The 20835-nt window shown below is 36.0% G+C and overlaps 1 protein-coding gene across 1 annotated transcript in view; it reads right to left on the bottom strand.

Moving 5' to 3' along the window:
- Positions 1-20612, bottom strand: part of LOC140694344 (RING finger protein 17-like) — a 29907-nt gene extending 9295 nt beyond the window's left edge. Inside the window, exons 1-8 of the mRNA XM_072957622.1 lie at positions 20475-20612; positions 18038-18132; positions 15061-15152; positions 12039-12150; positions 11061-11141; positions 9657-9757; positions 5377-5548; positions 4089-4165 (exon numbers count right to left, since the gene is read on the bottom strand). Coding sequence (XP_072813723.1) covers positions 4089-4165; positions 5377-5548; positions 9657-9757; positions 11061-11141; positions 12039-12150; positions 15061-15152; positions 18038-18132; positions 20475-20604 — 860 coding nt within the window. The 5' untranslated portion in view covers positions 20605-20612. The remainder of the gene's footprint in view (positions 1-4088; positions 4166-5376; positions 5549-9656; positions 9758-11060; positions 11142-12038; positions 12151-15060; positions 15153-18037; positions 18133-20474) is intronic.
- Between the last annotated feature and the right edge of the window lie 223 nt (positions 20613-20835).

Below are 20835 nucleotides of genomic sequence, written 5' to 3'. Positions count from 1 at the left end.
GCATGGAATCAATAGGTGTTAACTCACAGTGAGGTGTAAGTAACAAAAACATGTTTAAGTACAGGGACAAAGAAGAACTAATTTTGCCTCTAATTCCAGACATGATACATTATTTCTTTGCTTTTGTATTTTTACTCACTTTCCAGGTTTTCTTCAATAATTTCTTCAATGATCACATCAGGGCTGGATCCCATCTGAGGTAAAGCAGCAGTGGTTTTAGGGGATGTTGTTGCAACAATCTCTTTCTGTGGCTGGAAGTTTTTTGCTTCTAAATGCACATTATTGGTTTCCCATCGCAAAGTAGTTGGTGGGGCTTCATTAGTTAGGACAGAAATGTCAAACTTTTTCTTTTTTAGTGATGGTTGTGTACGACTACAAGCAAATTCCTTTTTATGATTATTGTTCTTTAGAACATTCTGTCCAATTTCATTTTCTTGAGGATCACATCTGTTTAAAAATATAAAGGCTACTTTAAGTCATTTGATAAATTTTTTATATCCACCTTCAAACCGTTTCCTTTACACCTGACAGTTAATACTGTGACATGGGCAGAGTTAGTCACACAGGTGTCTCACGGGTTTTTAACAGCTTTATTAATGTATAATTTACACACTATCAGATCCAGTAATTTTTACTAAATTTACTTGTGTAACCATTGCAATCTAATTTCGAATATTTCCATTACCCTAAAAGAAACTTTTGCCCATTCTCAAGCAAGCCCAAGGGTTTTAAAAGGTCAAGAGGTAAAAATCAATGAGAAGCTGAAGAAAGAACCTGACATAGTCACATCACAATGATTTGATCCTAAAAGAACACTGGATGTAGTTTTTAATTTCAATCCATTTTCAAAACTGACACATTGTAACTGACTGTACTTGAATAAAAAAAACTGTTAAGAACTCTAAAAAAAACCAGCTTCAAATTTTTATTTGGCTTAGGTATTTAATTTTAAATTATGTTAAGATTATTTCTTTTAATTCACTGAAGTAAAAATAAAGTATAGGAAGCAGTGAGGGGTACAATCCTAAGCAAATTACTAGAAACCTCCACCTAGGCTAAAAGTCACCATTCGTTTGAATACTTTGGGAATGACTGTTCAACAGTCACCAACCTACAGCTGATTATTCACTTTGCTCCATTATTTTTCTGTCTTCTTTACAAATCCACACAGATTTGGGCTCTCAAGTATAGAAATTCTATCAAAGAAATGAGGTTGAGTCGCAAAAGTTTTAGTTAACTCATGATAGATTTAGTTTCTTCACAGATCACCATTTAAGAGCGATTTCAGAAATAAGAACTAACAAAGCCAACTGGAATCAGCACTGACCTATCTTATCTGTCTCTTAACACACACTGAATAAAGGTCCAAACACCTCCTGACAACACACATATGTACACAACTTTGTAACTGAAACATTTCTTTTCACAACCAACTCTCATCTGAACTTTCTGAGACATTTAACACCATCAACCAACTCCAGTCTCATAAACCTCTCCTCTGACTTCTAGAACACCACTCTCTCCTGCTCCTTCTCAGTTTTGTTTTGTTTTTTGCAGGTTACCCTGTCCCTAATTTAAAATTTATTATTTTTCGAGGGCACTGTACTTGATCTACTTCAATATTTGCTCTCACTGGGCAAACCGATTCCTTTATTACCACCTGTAAACGGTAGAGGCAGGTCACAATGATACTTTCCCTAAAAACTAGGAAGAACTTTAAGATTACTCAGAGTTAAATCTGAATCAATACAAACTCTTACAGAGACAGAATAGCATCTAGGATTAAAAATAACTGACAGTCACCATATTCTAGTCATGAAAATATCTAGATGCATGTAATGACTGGAAAGGATGATTATCCATGGAAGTGTAAAACGGCAAGTCACAGAGGAAAACGGGGGCCAGGGCTCCATGTACGGGGGATGATGACTTGAGACAAAGTCCTCTCGTAACATCCTCCCTGTGGGGCAAGGGCTGCAGCATGCTGTCTAGGACTGATGCAGTTCAGTTAGTTGATAAATCTTACTCTCTTTATTCCCAAAATGCTGCAAACAAAGCAACCTCTGATGATTTGGCTTCTTGTGTCTGTCTGGATGTTGGAAGAGAATGCCAACGTGACTGTTCTAGTTCCCGTGGCAATTCTATTTGCCCCTTAATTTAATAAACTGCACTCAATTTAATAAACTGGCACTCTTACAAGAGTTTACTTGGCTTAGACTAGATCTGCTCATGCCTGTTTCTGAGCTGATGAGGCTGTGGGTGGGACCCTCATTAGTTTCCCAAGGTGATGAATGTGGTGCTTCTAAGGGGATGATTTCCCCAGGAGACATACCACCTACAGCTGGATGAACTTACTTTCTTCTGCAGGGGGTGGTTTCTAAAGTATTTATATTTGGACTACTCCTGAGCAAAGAGTCAAGTCCAGAACCTCTTCTTAAGTTTCAGCACATACGGCCTACTTCCCTCTGGACATTTTGCCCTAGAGACACAGTAAACCACAGCAACCACATACCCCACTATCTCCCCCTCCCAACTTCTTTCTTTCCTGTGTCCCAGCCTTGGTGGATAACACCACAGTCCACCAACTTAGTCACCAAAGACAGACCTATAACTCATCGAGGACGCCTCCCTTTTCTTCATTCCTCACACCCAACAAACTACTAAGTTTCATCACTTTTCCCAACTTAACATTTGTCATTATCTATTCCTCTCCAGTGCTCTACCTATGTTTGGTTTCTCATCATTTGCTGACACTATCTATATAACAGCCTAAACCATCCTTCAGCTTCCAACCTCATATTCTTCCAAAGAATCCTCTCAATGGTCACTAGAGTTATCTTTAAGAAATGTAACCTAATTCTATTTGCTTTCATGCTGCAAATCTTTCAGTGGTTTTCTATTATTCACAGCTGAGCTGTCCAACAGAGCCTTCTGCGATAATGAAATGGTGCAGTGCTACCCAATACAGCAGCCACTAACCACACATGGCTGAGCACCTGAAATGGGGCTAGTGCAACCAAAGAACTGAACTCTTCATTTCATTCCGTTTTAATTAATTTATGCTTAAATTTAAATGGCCACGTGTGGTTAGTGGCCACCATATTGGATAGCACAGGTCTAGGAAACTAAGTGCAGACGCCCCCGCACAGCATACAAAGTCTAGGATTTAGCCTCCATGTACCTTCTGCCATGTGGTATTATACATGCAGTTCCTTGAATGTAGTATGTTATCTTCCTGTTAAGATACCTGCCTCCCTCTCCAACTGCTACTCATTTCTCATGGACGAAGAAACATAAAATCTCCTCTTTCCAAGTCCCCTGTTACCTACCCCCTGCCCCAAGAGCTGCTCATGTCCTTCCTTTGCAGCTCCATTAGATTCTGCATGTGCAACTTTCACAGCAATTACGCACTTCGTTACAAGGGTCATTCTCTATAGTGCAACTTCTCTGCATAAATCTCAGTACCTAGCATAAAATCAGTGTTCAATGCTGGCTGAATGAACGGCTCTCAAAGATGATTCAGACACGTATCATTGAGTGCTGATTCCTTCTACGTCTTTTAATTCTTAAATATCTTACACAGAATTTAAATGATAGAAACCACGCTGCCCTTTACATTGTTTTTCAGCTTTTGACTCACAAGTACGACACTAAACATCAATTTTTCTGTCCCTTAGATAATATTTCTGTCCCTTAGGCCATGTCAGACACTAATGGCATGTTGCTATTCTTTTAAATACTTACTTTGTTGAGTCTTCAAATTCAGTCTTTCCCATAGTGTTGAACATACAGATGATCTCACCGCAATTCATGTTCAACCTACAATTAAATACTTCACATAAAAAAAGTTCTAATATAAGTTTACTACTTTCTCTAATAAAAATTAGTTGCTGACATTAAAAACTCCAAAATACAGAACATTTAATAACTTTGTAATTTATCATAAATTACTTATTTTAATTTAGTTGCTAACTTGGGAAACATTTTTGAACTGAATTATCAATCAATAATTGCTTGCTATTTTAATAAATTTAGGCTCTAATACATCTTTATACTTAATTATGATGTTCTCCTGAATTATAACTTACTTGGGAGGGTTCCTTACTTTTAGAGAGCTAACCTGTGACAATTCACTCTCAAATGTTAGCTTCAAAGTCTGAATAATCTAGAATCAAAAGAGAAGTATCACTTATGTGTGCATTTTATTTTGTTATAAATACTGTTGAAACAGAATGAGATTTGAGAAGCAAAACTATACCCTTTAGGTATTTCACTAAGTAACATGCTTACAGTTTGATCTTAGGCAAGTAAAATGAGGGATGCATGTAAGTGTCTGTGACTCCCCCAACTCCAAAATTTAAAATCTCTTGGAGATACGTATTAACAGACAGCAACAACACAGGACACTAGTTAATAAATGGAATATAGCTACACAGTTCCAGAGGCATTTCTGATCAGATTTATTTTGCATCTGCATTGCTATCCTCATGTTTTTCTTTTTTCCCCCCATCTTCTTAACTAGACTAACTAGGATAAAGACCAAATTTTACTACTTTTTTAACTTCCTAATGCCTCACATGTAATACACAGGAATTGACGATTACTGTTTTTAGAACTATAGCTGGAGGGAGGCCTGGCCAAGTGAGATGGTGGTAAACTCTTCTCCTTTAATTTGCAGTTCAAGACTTTAGAGGCAGGTAAACCAATGGCTTCTATTTTGTACCTCAGTTCAGTCCAAACATCTCATTATCTATGGGTAATGAGGCCCTGAGGATTCAAAGACAATAGAGTAGGATCTATACCCCAAGGGAGCAAGACAGAAATTAGCAAAGAGGACTGATGGTTAACCTTGTCCTGCCAACGAGCGCATAAGAAACATATTTCTCTCTCTGCACAACTCCAGGCACATCACTAGAGGACAGGATAGAGTGAAGCATCCTGTCTCTTGACCTGCACATCTTGGGGTGGCAGGCTGAGAGAAAAACCTGAATGGGATCTTGGTAAGTTTTTAAGCCAAGAGCTGACAATCATACCTAACTGCTTATAAAAGGAAAATACGAGTCCTATTTAATTTGCTACTCTTACTTGTCCTCATTTTCTATTCTAGTGACCTAGAAACAACTCTAGATTGAGGGTCACCCTACTTGTTCTTGAATCGTGTTACATCATTTCCCTGAGTGATAAATAATATAACAAAAGTCCAAACACATTTATTAATGTTTGTCTTAGAATTCAAACACCTAAGAATTCTAAACTGATGCCATTACAAGTTAGGATAATCTGAAAAACAAATTTTTCTTAGGTTTTAAATATCATATTCCAAAGTAGGTAAAATAAGCTACCACAGAAATAATTCACATGAAATATTAAAACTACCTGATTCAGGTCACAGTATGTCCTTAGAGAAGGTGCCGATTTTAATTCTCTTGCTATCTTCATAGCTGCATCCAAATCATTTTTTTTCTCCTCAATGTAGCTCTTAGCCATCATTACATTTGATAAATAATCACCTGTATTTCTTACTACTTCTTCACACAGGTTCTTTTTCCTTCATTTACGATAAAGTTATTTTTCAGTATTTCATAAACATTTTTATGACAGTAAGTTTACAGTAACTCAACAGTATTGAAAAGATAATTTCACTATTTTGTGAACGTAAATAAAGTAAGATTATTAAAAGGGGCATTCAGTTGAACTAAAATGTATTAGAGTGGAAGCTGTGTGCATGTAACTAGAGAAAAATCAGCCTCTGTAGGAGGACACAGTTATCATGTCACAGAGACAGCTGTCAGAGCTGCATAGTAAGATAAACCCTGGATGATTCCACCACCACTTTTAAAAGTAGGAGGAACCCTGGCCATCTTGCTGTCATTTGTGCCATTACATCAAACACATTCTGTGCTCATTTCTCACAAGAATCTATCTGTACATTAAAATATTTCTATAAGTAGATACATATTACATGAACTTAAAATGATATTTATAAATACTTCACCAAACCAGAACTTAATTAACTATTATCTTCAAAGTAATCACTCAGGAAGCTTATAGTATTACTCCTTCATTACTTACCTCATTTTACTCAAGAAATTTTCTGTGCCTATGTTGCAATTACTTTATTATGGAAATAAAGATATTTTGCACCAAAAATTATAGTGTCTAATTGCTCATTTTATTCATCAAACAAATGAGTAAAATGATTTCCTCAAAATCAAATCTGGCCTCCAAAAAGACTCGGCTACACTGAACAGTCTGAAAAGGAAATTAAGAAAACCATTTACAATAGAATAAAAAAAAAAAGAATGTATTTAGGAATAAACATAACCAAGGAGGCAACAGATGTGTACACTACCCAACACTGCTGAAATTAAAGAAGGTAAACTAAATGCAAAGATCTCTCATGTTCATGAATTAGAAGACAACACTGTTAAGATGTCAATACTACCCAGAGCAATCTACAATTCAAAGCCATCCTTATCAAAATCAGAACAGAAAAACCCATCCTAAAAGTGACATGGAATCTCAAGGGACCCCAACCTTCCAAAACAATCCTGAAAAAGAACAACAAAGTCGGAGAGCTCACACATCCTGATTTCAAAACTCGCTACAAAGCCACAGTAATGAAAACATTGCTCTGCTGCCACAAGGACAGACACACAGACAGAGAGCCCAGAATTAAATCTTCACATATATGGTCAACTGAGTTTCGACAAAAGTGCCAAGACCATTCAATGGAGAAAAGACCATCTTTTCAACAAATGGTACTGGGAATGAATGACGTTAGGCCCTTTCCTTACACTATATACAAAAATCAGCCCCAAATGACTCAAAGACCTAAATGTTAGAGCTAAAACCATAAGACTGTTAGAAGAAAACACAGAGAGGAAGCTTCAGTATTAGATTTGGCAATGATTTCTTGGATATGACACCAAAACATGGCAACAAAGAAAAAATAGATAAAACAGACTTTATCAATTAAAAACTTATTTAGATCAAAGAATGCTATCAAGAGAGTGAAAAGGCAAGCCACAGAAGCAATGTTTTCTTAGGTCAGTCTGCCAAGGCAAAAGAAATAAAAGCAAAAATAAACAGATGGGACCTAATCAAACATACGAGCTTTCGCACAGCAAAGGAAATTATAAACAAAACAAAAAGACAACCTATGGACTGGGAGAAAATATTTGCAAATGGTGGAACTGACAGGGTGTTTAATTTCCAAAATATACAAACAGCTCTTACAGCTCAACATCAAAAAAAATCAAAAAACCCAAAACCCCAAACCAACAATGCAATAGAAAAATGGGTGGAAGACCTAAACATACATTTCTCCAAAGAAGACATACAAACGGCCAACAGGCACATGAAAAGGTGCTCAACATCACAAATTACTGGAGAAATGCAAATCAAAATCACAATGAAGTATATCACTTCACACCAGTGAGAATGGCCATCATCAAAAAGTCTACAAATAGGGGGAGGGTACAGCTCAAGTGGTAAGTGCATGCTTAGCATGCAGAAGATCTTGGGTTCAATTCCCAGTACCTCTTTGAAACATAAATAGGTAAACCTAATTACTCCCCAAATAAATAAATAAATAAATATTTTAAAAGTCTGTAATTATACAAATATAATAAATGCTGGAGAGACTGTGGAGAAAACGGAACCCTTCTACAACTGTTGGTGTGAATGTAAACTGATGCAGCCACAATGGAAAACAGCATGGCAATTCCTAAAAAAACTAAAAATAGAGTTACCACATGATCCAGCAATCCCACTCCTGGGCACATATCTGGAAAAGGCAAAAACTCTAATTTGAAAATATACATGCACCCAATGTTAATAGCAGCACTATTTATAGTATCTAAGACATGGAAGCACCTAAATGTCCATCAACAGATAAATGGATAAAGACAATGTGACACACATACATACATAAACATATATATATATATATATATATACACGTATATATATATATATATATATATATATACGCGTATATATATATATATGGATATTACTCAGCCACAAAAAAGAATGAAATAATGTCCTTTGCAGCAATATGGATGGACCTAGAGATTATCATACTAAGTGAAGTAAGTCAAAGATAAATATCATATGATATCACTTATCTGTGCAATCTAAAAAAGTGATACAAATGAACTTAGTTACAAAACAGAAACAGACTCACAGACACAGAAAACAAACTATGGTTACCAAAAGGGAAAAGGTGGAGGGATAAATTAGGAGTTTGAGATCAACAGATACACACTACTATATATAAAACGTATAAACAACAAGGACTGACTGTAAAGCACAGGAAACTATATTCACTAACTTGTAATAATCTGAAAAAGAATATATATATAACTGAATCATTTTGCTGTACGGCTGAAATTAACACAACATTGTAAATCAAATACACTTCAATTTAAAAAGTCAAAAAAAAAACAAGCCACAGAACAAGAGAAATTATCTGAAAATGATATATTTGATAAAGGATTAATATCCATAATGGATACAGAACTCCTACAACCCAGCAACAACAAAACAAATAATCCAATTCAAAAATGGGCAGAGGACTGGAATAGATATTTCTCCAGAAAAAAATAAGCAAATGGTCAACTGAAAGGATATGGTCCACAATACCACTAGCTATTATGGAAATGCAAGTCAAATACAAAATCAGATACCACTTCACATCCTCAAAATGGCTGTATTTTAAAAAAGAGAATTAACAAGTGTTGGTAAGGATGTGGAGAAACTGGAACTCTTATGCACTGCTAGTGGGAATGTAACCTGTGTAGCCAACTTAGAAAACAGTTTGGTAGTTCTTAACAAGATAAACATAAAAGTACCCTGTGCCACTAAACTGTACATTTTTAAATGGTTACAAAAGTAAACTTCATTATGCATATATACCACTGTTAAAAAATGTAATAAAAATGTATGCACATGACCTATCACTTAAAATTTTATAACTGAATATTAAACATGAGATACCAACAACATTGAGGAATAAAGAATATGATTCATTCATTGTGTATTGAGCCTATGTTCTAGATATCCTAATTAGACTAAAAAAAAATAAAAAGAACCCAGATCCAAAGGGGCAAGTACCATTACCAAATATATTTCTTACTTTTATGAGCCTGCCTCTTGAAATACAAAAATGTGATTAAAGATTATTTAAGCTCTTATATATCAAAGTTTTAAAAAAGGATGGCTATATAACAGTATGGTGGTATTTGTTTAGAAATGAGTATTAGAAAGTATGTTATTATTTTCTGTGATGCAAATAAACACAAGAAAAAATGATGAGATTACGTACCAGAAAGAGTATGTTTGCATTTTCCCGAGTATGCTGAATTCTACAACGGGATTCAGAATTTGAAATCATTTATCTATGCTAACTGGTTTAAGAAAGAAATTATCTGAACAGCTTTGGATCAGAAGGCAAACAGCCAAATAAAAACAAAAACAAAAAAAACGCTGCTCTTCATTTTGAAGCTGTAAACATCAGCCTATAGGGACCACCCATAACCTTCCAAACTAGTTTAAAAGTTACTCATTACTTTAATCTATGCAAAGGAATAAAATGACAAGTTAATGTTAAAAGCTTCAGTTTCATTGAGTCTATATTTTTAACTTATTACCTGGAATCAAGAGAAGTAAAAAGCTGATCAAACTGTTTCTCCAGAACTTCTATAAGACTGACTGTTTCCTCTTTTGTTTGACTGTGTATGGGTTCGAGCATCTGGGAAGAACATAATACAAAGATATAATTTGGTATTTCTATTTTGGAGGAACTGTACTCTTTAACACAATTTTGAAAGTAAAAGATACTTTTTGGACTTTTCAAAATAATAACACAAGAGGAGATTAGATGATAAAAATGGACTAATTCACAAGGTTAAACTTTAAATCCTGGTACTTGTTAGCAAGATCACATCTTTTTTGGCACTTTGTACTGATAAACTGGCAAAAAGGCCTAGAAAACCCACTAAGTTTTCTAAACTTCTTATCATTTCAATCAGTACAGGAAATGAATCGTTTTGGATAGCTGAATTTCTCTCTGGTAGGATTCCTTAAATTTATAAAACTTAAAATGTAGTATTAAAAATATTTGAAATAAAGTGTTAACTATTTCACATACTTCTTCATATTTTCAAAGAATCACTGCTTGGTATCTGTGACCTTTTCTTCTTCCAATTTCTTTTTGGAATGGGAATATCTACCTATGCCTATCCAACCAGTGTATTTTAGGAGATAATTTATTAGTTTCACACATTCACAGTTGGAGAGGAATTTTGCCCCAGCATGAGTCATTCTCTGAGTCTCACCTATACCTGATTTAGAAGATACTTAGATGAGATTTTGGAGCTAGAGTTGACGCTGAAATAGGTTAAGAATTTGGGGTATGTGAGATGGGATGAATGTATTTTGCATGTGAGAAGGATATGAATCTGGGAGGGCCAAAGGGCAGACTGCTATGGGTTGAATTCTGTACCCCACTCCCCTTTCAGATTCACCTGTTGAAGTCTTAACTCCCGTATCAGCTATAACCCTTTGAGTGCCTTGGCTGTGAATTTGCTGCTGCTGGGTGTAAGGAATTTGTTCCTTCTCAATAAAGAAGTCTCTCTGTCTGTCTCTCTCTCTCTCTCTCTCTCTCTCTCTCTCTCTCTCTCTCTCTCTCGGGTGACAGGGTTAAGGAGAAAAGAGCATAAGACTCTGTGTAACGATCTACAGCCAGATAACACGCAATGCTAGAAAGGTGATCTGCAATGCTTCCAAGACAAAACTCAGCTCACAGCAAGCGGAAATCACAGCTCCTTAACAGAGCTCCAATTTCAGCATGCTGCTAGCACAACAATGCTATGAGATTACTGCTAGCAGGCCATGAGAGGTGTCCATTCTTTTGTATATTTCTCTTATCATTTGATAATCATACTTAATAACTGAATGCTAAGCTCCAATTTCAGTGATATTACATCCAAATTACACAGTTAAAGAGAACATGCCTTAATTTATGATAGAATTTAATCATTCAAAATGCTTACTTTTACAGCAATACTTAATTCTTCAAAATTCTGGCCTGCTATCTTCAATGCTTCATCAATTTCTTCCACAGTTTTAGTCTCCTAAGAAAGGGAAGGGGAATATACAAACACAAAGTATAAACATAGATGCTTAGATACAACATAGCAGCTGCAAAAGCATCAAGCTACCATTGCGGTTACAGACCCACTACAGAAATCAGAAAAGAAGCAACAATTAACATTTTAGTTTTGGTGATAGCATCCCAAATTTCTTTTAGGTACCTTTTTGGAAAAAATGGAATTATGTCCTACAACCATTTTGCATCTTAAAACTACCTGAAAAATATATCATGGCAATAAATATATATACATAAAAAGTAACAGTTCTTAAGAAAAAAAGATTATAATTTGGCTATGTTAAGATTTAAACAATGAAGGTGAAGACAGCGCTCTGTCTTCTCTCCCAGCCCACTAATGATCCCCTTAACAAAAAGATGTAATACTTCATTCAGCAGTATTTTGGAGTTTGTCCTGTTTCTAGCCTTAAATTAGAAGAATACATTATTTAAAGTGATATGGAGTAGTAACAGGTAAAACTCAATCTTCCAACAACAATTACACCATCCTTTCAGTCACCGTTAAAATACCTGGTAAATCACCCTTAGAATTTAGAAACTTGCACTTTATACAATCTCATAGAATGTGAATTCAATAACTAGGTTCAAAAGGAGGAAGCTACGTGCAGGTAAATATCAAGAGCACTGACAGAGCTGGTCAAAGGCAGAATGGGCTAACTTGGGAGGAAAAGAGAATTGCTGAAAACAGTTCAGAACAAATCAAGAGATTCAAGCAAGGGAGTATAGGTTTACCTCTGTTACCTTCATGTTTTCAAAAGAATCTACAGTTATAGGAACCTTGAGAGAAGAGGAAAGTGAAGCTACCAGAGACAAAGTAAAAACGTCTGGCCACGTGTCACTTGATGAATAACATTCTTCATACCTCCATTACAGCTGATGGGTTCAGAACAGTCCCACGTGTGAAGGCTGAATGTTCTAAACCAACAGTTAGCCGGTCAGCAGTCTTTTTAAAGTCCTGAGAACAGTTCTTTATTCTGGAAAATGTCAAGTACATTTATTTTAAATACCAACATTAATACAATGGTTTCAATCCTCTAGTCTGATTTTTACTCTCTCTCAAAAATAATTCAGGGGGAGGTTATAGCTCAGTGGTAGACTGTGTGCTTAGCATGTACGAGATCCTGGGTTCAATCCCCAGTACCTCCATTAAACATAAATAAATAAATAAACCTAACTACCTCCCCACTCAAAAAAACTAAAAAAATAAATCATACCATGACTTCTAAGAACACTTAACAGTGGGCTCTCAATTATCTATGGTAAGTAAAGACAGGGAAACCATGACTAAATATGCTTTCATATAAAACTTAATTTTAAGCAAGAATTCAATTTCTTAACAAATTCCTAAAAATAATAGCTTACAGTATAAATTGTGCTTGAATTTCCTAACCATCTCTCCTTCTCTGATATTTTTTGGTAGACATGTTGATAATCCTTTAACTGTCTCAAGCTCAATTATTTATATACACAAATGCCAGCTATTAAAAAATGTACTTATAGGCCTAGATAATGTATATAAAGGTAATGAATTTACCAGATAAGTTAGTTTCAAAGAAAAAGTAAGCTACATTTCTTGAGTACAGATGCTAGAGTTTTTGCCTATTTTTATCTTTATATCCCTATGTTAGCTAGCACACAATAAGCACTCAGTGTTTGTTGAATAAGTAAATCAGGAGCCTATGACACTTCATGGAAGAAACTATTATTAAATATGTTACTCTCATAGAGAGAAATAATAGACTAGATAATTTTTAAACATTCTATTACTTAAAAAGTGAACATTCATGTTCTTAAAAACATATGTGAATGCTTTGGCCATAAGGAGTCCATTATTCAATTCCTGTTTCAAAATATTAAAAGACAAATCAGGAAGGAAACACATCATGTATCAAAAGATACTTCTATTTTAAAATATATAACCATTTAAACCAAATTCTACTGAAATTAGGAAATAGAGGAGTTTCTAACATAAGTATATTTGACATGGAGAACTAATTTTAAAATGGTAATTCAGAAAAAAACTGGGGTACCTAAAACAGATTCATCTACTTCTGAAAATGAAATTTCACTTTGCAACCATATTCAATATTATATAGATCTAGACAAAAGTACAATCAAATTTGATTTGGACGATGTATAACAAGAAAGATTCATACAGAAGCCCACATTTATATTTTCTCTTGGGAAAAAAAAAGGATAATCTCGCAACACTGGGATGGTCTTAACACAAAGCAGTAATTGGCTGGAGCTGAGTACAGGCTACCTCCTTTGGAGTGGGTAAACCTTCTGTCTGCTACAATCCTTAACGCTCATTTAATGTCAGTCTGTCTCACCCAGTAAGTCATCTGCTAGATTCCTGTAGGTGTTCAAATTTGTTATGGCCACTGACTCACAGGAAGCCAAAAAGATTCCTGAAGTGATTACTCTATTCACTCAGAGCCTATGGAGGAAGTGACCGGTGGAATGCAAATACAGCAGTTGGGAGCAGTACTGGTATTCCATGAGCCTGAGTTTCACCTCTGGTTCTGTCAATAACCAACTGCTGGACTTTAGCTAAGTGGTTATGCTACCCAAAGGAAAAACTGTTCTGTTGGTTTCTATGCATGCATATAAATCTGGACAGAGAAGCTACAGCAATAACATGAAAAGTCATGACAGTTAGTCTAAAGGATTTTGGATTTTACCTGGATAGGTAATGAAAACCATAGAGCAGGAAAGGGTCTGAAGTCCTAAGGAGGTAGCCAAAAGAGACTAAAAGAATCAAACAGGGTGTAGAAATGGAAGATAAATTATAAATATGGGTGATATTGTGGAAATAGAATCTTCAGGAGGTAAGATGGATGAGATATGAGGAACTGGGTGATCTATAGATGTTTGGGCCAATAACAAAATTGAAAAGTTTCCAATGAGACTGTTCCTTGAGGGAACCCTATATTTATTTTATTTCTCATATAACTTACTTCCATATTAAATATGATTTAAGAAGTTAAAAGTTATACAAAAATATAATTACCATCTGAGTAGCGTCTTGGTAAATTAATAAGAAGATTCTTTGACCCTTAAAAAGTTGCAAAGTCAAACTTCACCATTTTTTAAATCATGATTCATTCCACAGTCAACCCTAAATGTACATTCGCCTAGGATCAAAAAATGATTTTCAGAAAAACTACAGCAAATGTCAAAATATCACGGTTCTTCGTCTAACATTTATAAAATGTTTACTCTGTGTCCAGCACCAGGGATGTAGAAAACAATAAAATATGGCCCTTGCCATTAAAGGGGCTTGTAGACTAGAAGAAGATGACAAATATAAATAAGTGCAATTAAAAAAAACACAGGTGCTCATCTCCAGCTGGAATATGTTAAAAAAAACTTTGCATACTATTTCAAGAAGAGAATTTATTAATACATATACATGTAAAATCTTACACAAGAATGGAAAAATGAATAAAATAATCTCAAAGTTATCACTTTCTATAAATCACCTCTCAAACCACTTCTTTTCAAAATCCTGCATTGTATTGTACTCATACTACTGTTGGGAATCAATAGAAATGTACGTTCTTATTTTTTTCCTCCATTATCTTCTCACTCAGCACACTAGTTTTTGCTGAAGTCTATTCTCAGCTTCTCTTACTCTGATGTGGCAATCTTGCATTCTTTTCTTTCCCCACTTTAAATAAGAACAAACTAATGCTGCTTCTTTAGGAGTTGGAGTCTCCATTTCATTTACAGCTAAGATAAATTACAAACCTAAAGAGCAATGTATAAACAATGGGTTACAAACACTAATCTAAGAATGACATTTTATCAATAATTCTAAAATAACTCTTCGAGAAATATGTTAAACTTCAAACACTAAAATAAGTGCACACAGAACATACTTTTTTGGCTGCAGTTTTTCCATAAAAGACTCTTCTTTAATATATCCATCTATTGGGCAGTATCCTTGTTTTGTATTTATAGTTGTAGCAACCTTAGGATAAAAGATGAAAGTAAGAAACCAGAAAGTCACTCAATAAATTCTGTTTATCCAGAATTCAAAAAACTAGTGTGTCATCCATAGATAAAGTTGAAAATAGCTCTAAAGATCCTGAAATCCTCTTTAAATCAAAGAAAAAGCAACATTTACATGTTTTTATCCTACTTTATTTTTTTAAAAAAATCATTTAATTGGCAATTAATTAAGCAGAACATTAACTATACTTCACTCTGCTACATTTCTAAAGGAAATACTTGGAACAATACTTTTAAAATTCACTGTAAAATTTTTACAATGCTATTTTAAGGTACGTACAAAACTCTAAAATACTTGGGAATAACTATAGTAAGAAAAATACAAGCTCTAAGAAAAGAAAACAAAAAACTTTATTGGCAGTCATAAACAAGAACTGAATAAATGGAGAATTAGGTTAGGGTCTTGAAGACAAAGATTTAAAACCCTAAAACACAACTGATATAAAATTAATACAATTCTGAAGTTCGTATGAAAACATAACGAGCAAGAATATAAAATTTTTAATATAACATTCAGTGGAGATTTATCCCACCAGAAAATAAAGCTACTGTAATTAAAACACTAAGGTAGTGGCACAATACAAGTCAACCCTTGAACAACGCAGGGCTTAATGTGCATGTAATTTACAGCTGGCCCTCTACATGTGCGGTGCTTCTGCATCCACGGATTCAACCAACAGCAAACCATGTAGTACTGTAGTATTTATCTACATAAGCGGACTTACACAGCTCAAACCTGCACTGACCAAGGGACAACTGTAAATGAATAGAACAGAGCCCTGAAACAGATCCACAAATATATGGGAACTTCATATAGACTATAAGGGGCATTTCAATTAAATAGAGGAAAGATTGATTATTCAATAAATCATGTGGGAAAGTCAGCTAATTATTCTGAAGAAGAAAGTCACATACTCACATCATATAAAATATAAAGGGATTTAATACTTACTTTAAAAAAAAAGTATTGAAAAAAAAGTACTGTAACTCTGAGATGGAAAATCTGCCTAATCAAAGAAAACCTAGAAGCCACTAAGGAGGAGGAAAAACAATTCAAGAAGGAAACATTTCTGAATGGTAAAATGTAATAAACAAAATTAAAAGTGAAAAATTGGGAGAAAACATTTAAAATACACAGGACAAAGTGTTAATATCTCTATCACATGAAATAGTCTGACAAGCTAGAAAAAGACAATTCAAAAGAAAAGTATGGAAAGGACCAAAAAGGATCCGTTAAAAATCCTCCCAGAAGAGGAGCTAAGAAGTCAACATATGAAAAATTGCTCAATTTCACTAGTAGTCAGGGAATTTCAATTTAAAACAAGGAGATACCCACTTTTTGTCCATTAAATGGTCAAACATTAAAAAAAATGGACAAACTCAAACACGGATATTTTTTAGACCTGGAAACTAACAGAATCTGCAGATAAGATTTTTTTGGTGGGAGTGGGTTTCAAGAATTGTGCAAAGATATGGTGAAAAATTTTGAAAACCACCTAAATGTTTTATCATAAAGAGATTAGTTAAGAATTACAGCTCTTATGTACCATAGTTTATTATATAGTCTTTGAAAGTACTGCAGCAACATGGATGGACCTGGAGATTGTCATTCTAAGTGAAGTAAGCCAGAAAGAGAAAGAAAAATACCATATGATATCACTTATATGTGGAAACTAAAAAAAAGACAAATGAACTTAATAACAAAACAGAAACAGACTCACAGACATAGAAAACAAACTTATTGTTACCAGAGGGGAAAGGGGGTGGGGGGAAGGGATAAATTGGGAGTTTGAAATTTGCAGATACTAACTACTATATACAAAACAGATAAACAACAAGGTTCTACTGCATAGCACAGGGAACTACATTCAATATCTTGTAGTAACCTATAATGAAAAAGTATGAAAATGAATAAATGTATGTATATGTATGACTGAACTATTATGGAGAGATTGACACAACATTGTAAACTGATTATACTTCAATTAAAAAAAAGTAATGTAGGAGACTCTCATGAGAATAGGTTAATGCTGCTAAGAAAAATAAAGCAGACTACTAAATGCGATAGTCTCTCATTTAAATATATACCTCTGGTGGGAAAGAGGATGTTCTGGGAAGGTTTTAAGTATAAGGTACCAAAGATAGTTATGTATTATTAGGTTATCAGGGTAAAAGTGTTACTTTAGGAAAATCACAATGGAGCAATTGTTATTTTTAAGAGTGTCCCCTCAGAACTGAGGACTAAAACTTATATTTCTATCTGCCTCTTCATTTATGCCCTTTTGGCCTGGCATTTCATAGTAAGAGCTTAATGTTACTATCAACAGATTTGATACAGGACATTTCTTCCAGAAAATTTAAGAAATTATTAAATACAACTGATTTAAAATATTTCAGTTAAAACTGTGTAAAGATTCTTAACTTCTAACATTTTTTTTTTCACTCTAGCATCTCTACGAATGTAAATTTGATGACACACAAAGGTTGAGGGGCAGGGCAAAGTTCAAAATTTGCTTGCATGGTATTGGTGTGGAAAATGCAGGTACAAATCTGAAAGGAATATTACTTCATTAAGATAAAAATAAATAGAGGCAATATTCCACAAAAATGTCCAAAAAAGTCAAAATATATAGGCTAAGTGTATAAACTTAACCTTGCATTCCCTTTGATCACTTTGAACAATCATAAAGTGGATATGAACAGCTTATCTTTTGCTAGGTTCCTTAGACTCAGGAGCAAAAATGCAAGTTTTTAGTTCCTAACTAAAAGTATGTCTTATTTCTCCAATATTTTCACCTTTAACATTAGGTTGTAATGCATTCAATATGAAAGACTAAAACTTACCTCACAATCAGGGCATATAATTGTGCTGTATTCTTCAGTTACTAACAAGCACCGTTCACAAAAAGCATGTCCACACTGAAGTTCATGATGGTGACCTACAGATGAAATTTTATTGTGAATTAAACTTTGCACAATTTGTTAATGTTGAATGTTCAGTATAATCAGACGGAAAGTTAAAGGGGATTCTCTTGTATAGGAAAAGATATGTAGTTTAGTTGGAAATGGATGACTTATTAAACGAAATTCAGGAGAAACAAAACAGGTCAGAAGGAGGGAGAAAAATGAGAAGAAAAACCAGGCAGAGCTATGTAATATTGTTTGCATTCATTTAGATGGTTATTTAGCACCTATACTTCTTCAAATTTGACATCTCTTATAATCATATAAAGTGCTCTCACATACTTCATTTGATCATTGTAAATTGCATGGCTAAGAAGGCTGGGAATATTTTATTCAACCTAGGGATGGGTAAACATTTTAGTGATCTGGGGTAAATGGTATAATCTAGACTCCAATCTAGTTCTGTTTCCAAGTCTAATGTTCTTTCTACTTGATCATACTGCCCTCTGCTAATTTGTATTTCCCAACCTGTGATGGGACAGAGAGGGCCAATTTGAGACACTGGCAAGACCATTCTCTTCATGATCTAAGACACTGGCAAGGACAGAAGTCAGATGCCACTAATGTCACACACACATGACTCATATAAAGATCATCTTCACAAACTTAGCATTTATGAAGGGAAATACCATAATCTTATCTTTGGAGTAGGGAGGGAATTAGTGTTTAATGGGTAGCATTTCAGTTTTGCAAGATGAAAAAGTTCTAGAGATCTATTATACAACAATGTGAATATACTTAACACTACTGAACTGTTCTTTTAAAAATGGTTCAGATGGTACATTTAATGGTATTTTTTTTAAAACCACAATAAAAAAGAAACCAGAGAGGGACTCCCCGACCACACTGAGAACTGGAATGCCAATGGCTCTATTGCCCGTGCCACAATCAGGATGTTGCAAATGATGTTGCGGCCAATTCCAGAACCCTAACCCCTGTGCCATGTTCACACCAGCAAGGTGGTCTTGAGTCTTGCCTCTCCTCTGTATGATACCGTAATTTTGATTGAAAAACCTAGTATCAAGATGTTAATAATCTAAGTAGAATTTGGAGTTTATCATAATAAGCATTCATTATAGCTATGTCACTTTCACAGGTTGTCGTTTTAAAAGACTTTGCAAGAAAAAAAGGGAAAAAGAAACTAGATAAAATTAGTCACCATTCACTATAAAATTAGTGTTCTTGATAATTTATGTTATAATAATTGCATTCTTTTGATTAAAAAAAGCTTTAGTTTTAAAGCCAACTGAAACATCTGAAGCTAGCTCACAATCAAGCTAAATTTTAAAGCTCGTTTAAATTCCAGAGATAATGTTACTAAAGAAATCAAAACTATTTCAATTGTTTTCTTTTATAAGGTTTCTGGCATTGTACAAAGCAAAATAACTTGTGCTGCATTACAGCTTACAGCAGTTTCACAACTTTGTATGCACAGGCACTATCTTTCCAATTGAGAACTTCTCAGCATTATAATAAAAATGTATGGAAGAAGCAGTGATTTTAAAATGCCATGTTCTAAAACTTTTCTTTGTAATACTATCTCATTCGAATAATGGCGATTTTCTATGCAACAGCAGTGATCGAAATTTGGGGTAGGGGAAATTTGGCTCCCCACCGAAAACACAGCTAACCAACTTTTCCCACTCGCTCATGTCTCCCAAATGGAGTCCGTCTTGGAGGGACTGAGAAAACTGACTTTCCCTTCGAAAGTGCAAAGATTTAACAGGTACACAGCGTAATAAGGCTTTCAGCAGCTCCAGGAGTTGAAATTCAACAACTCGCCCCTGGCAGAGACACAGCGCCGTACCGCCTTTCCGGTTACATTAAGTAACTTGAACCTGTTCCACCTGAGGGGAGTCTTGAGGGAGCGAATCAAGGGCGCTCGTTCCCTTGCCGCACAAGGTCAGAACGCAAGACGCACAGAAGTGAGGTGCTGTCTGCCAAACCGAGCCGCGTGCCCCGGCCCATCCCCAACGTCCGTTGTGTAATTTTAGAAAAATTTCACAGTGGTCTATTCGTTACTACAACAAAAACTACCCAAGGAAGCCATGTTCCGTTGCTTCACCACAGGATGACGGCTAGGGCCTCACAGCTCCCCTCTCACCGACCTGCGAACCGGCCGGTGAGGAAGGGGCGGCGCACGGGGAGGCTGGGGGTGAGGAGAGCCGCCCTCGCCCGTCTCAGCGCGTCCCAGCCTCGCTCGCCTCGCGGCCCGCGGGCTGCGGGCCCGGCCTCGACCCGCGCACGCCTCGCCGCCGCGGCCACCCCGCCCCGCCCCGCCCCCGCGCGGGCCGCGGGCTGACCCTCAGGCCCTCACCCGAAGCTCCGGGCGCCCTTCCTCCACACCGGGCGCACAGGGCCTCCCTCGTGGCCTGGGCTCGGGCTTGCCTCTCCACCTGCCCGCAGGAAGTCGGGCCGCGCCGAGCCCTCAACGCCTCAGCCGCCATCGCCGCCTCCTCAGGCTCGGAGGGCGCCCGCCGCGTGCGGGCCGACGTCCCTCGCGGCAGTGGCCAATCACCGGAGGCGGCGGCTCCAGAGAGCCAATCAGGGGCAAGGAAATTGAAGCCCCCCCCCCCGGCCAGCGGGGCACGCGGGCTGTTTCTGTTTTGCAGCCGTCGGAGAAACGGTGCGCGAGGTGATCAAAAACCGTTTCCCCGTCCGATCTTAGTCTGAGCGTC

This window comes from Vicugna pacos, unplaced genomic scaffold (genome assembly GCF_048564905.1).
Source record: "Vicugna pacos unplaced genomic scaffold, VicPac4 scaffold_21, whole genome shotgun sequence".
Taxonomy (NCBI): Eukaryota; Metazoa; Chordata; class Mammalia; order Artiodactyla; family Camelidae; genus Vicugna; species Vicugna pacos.
This window is presented reverse-complemented; position numbering and strand designations above follow the sequence as displayed.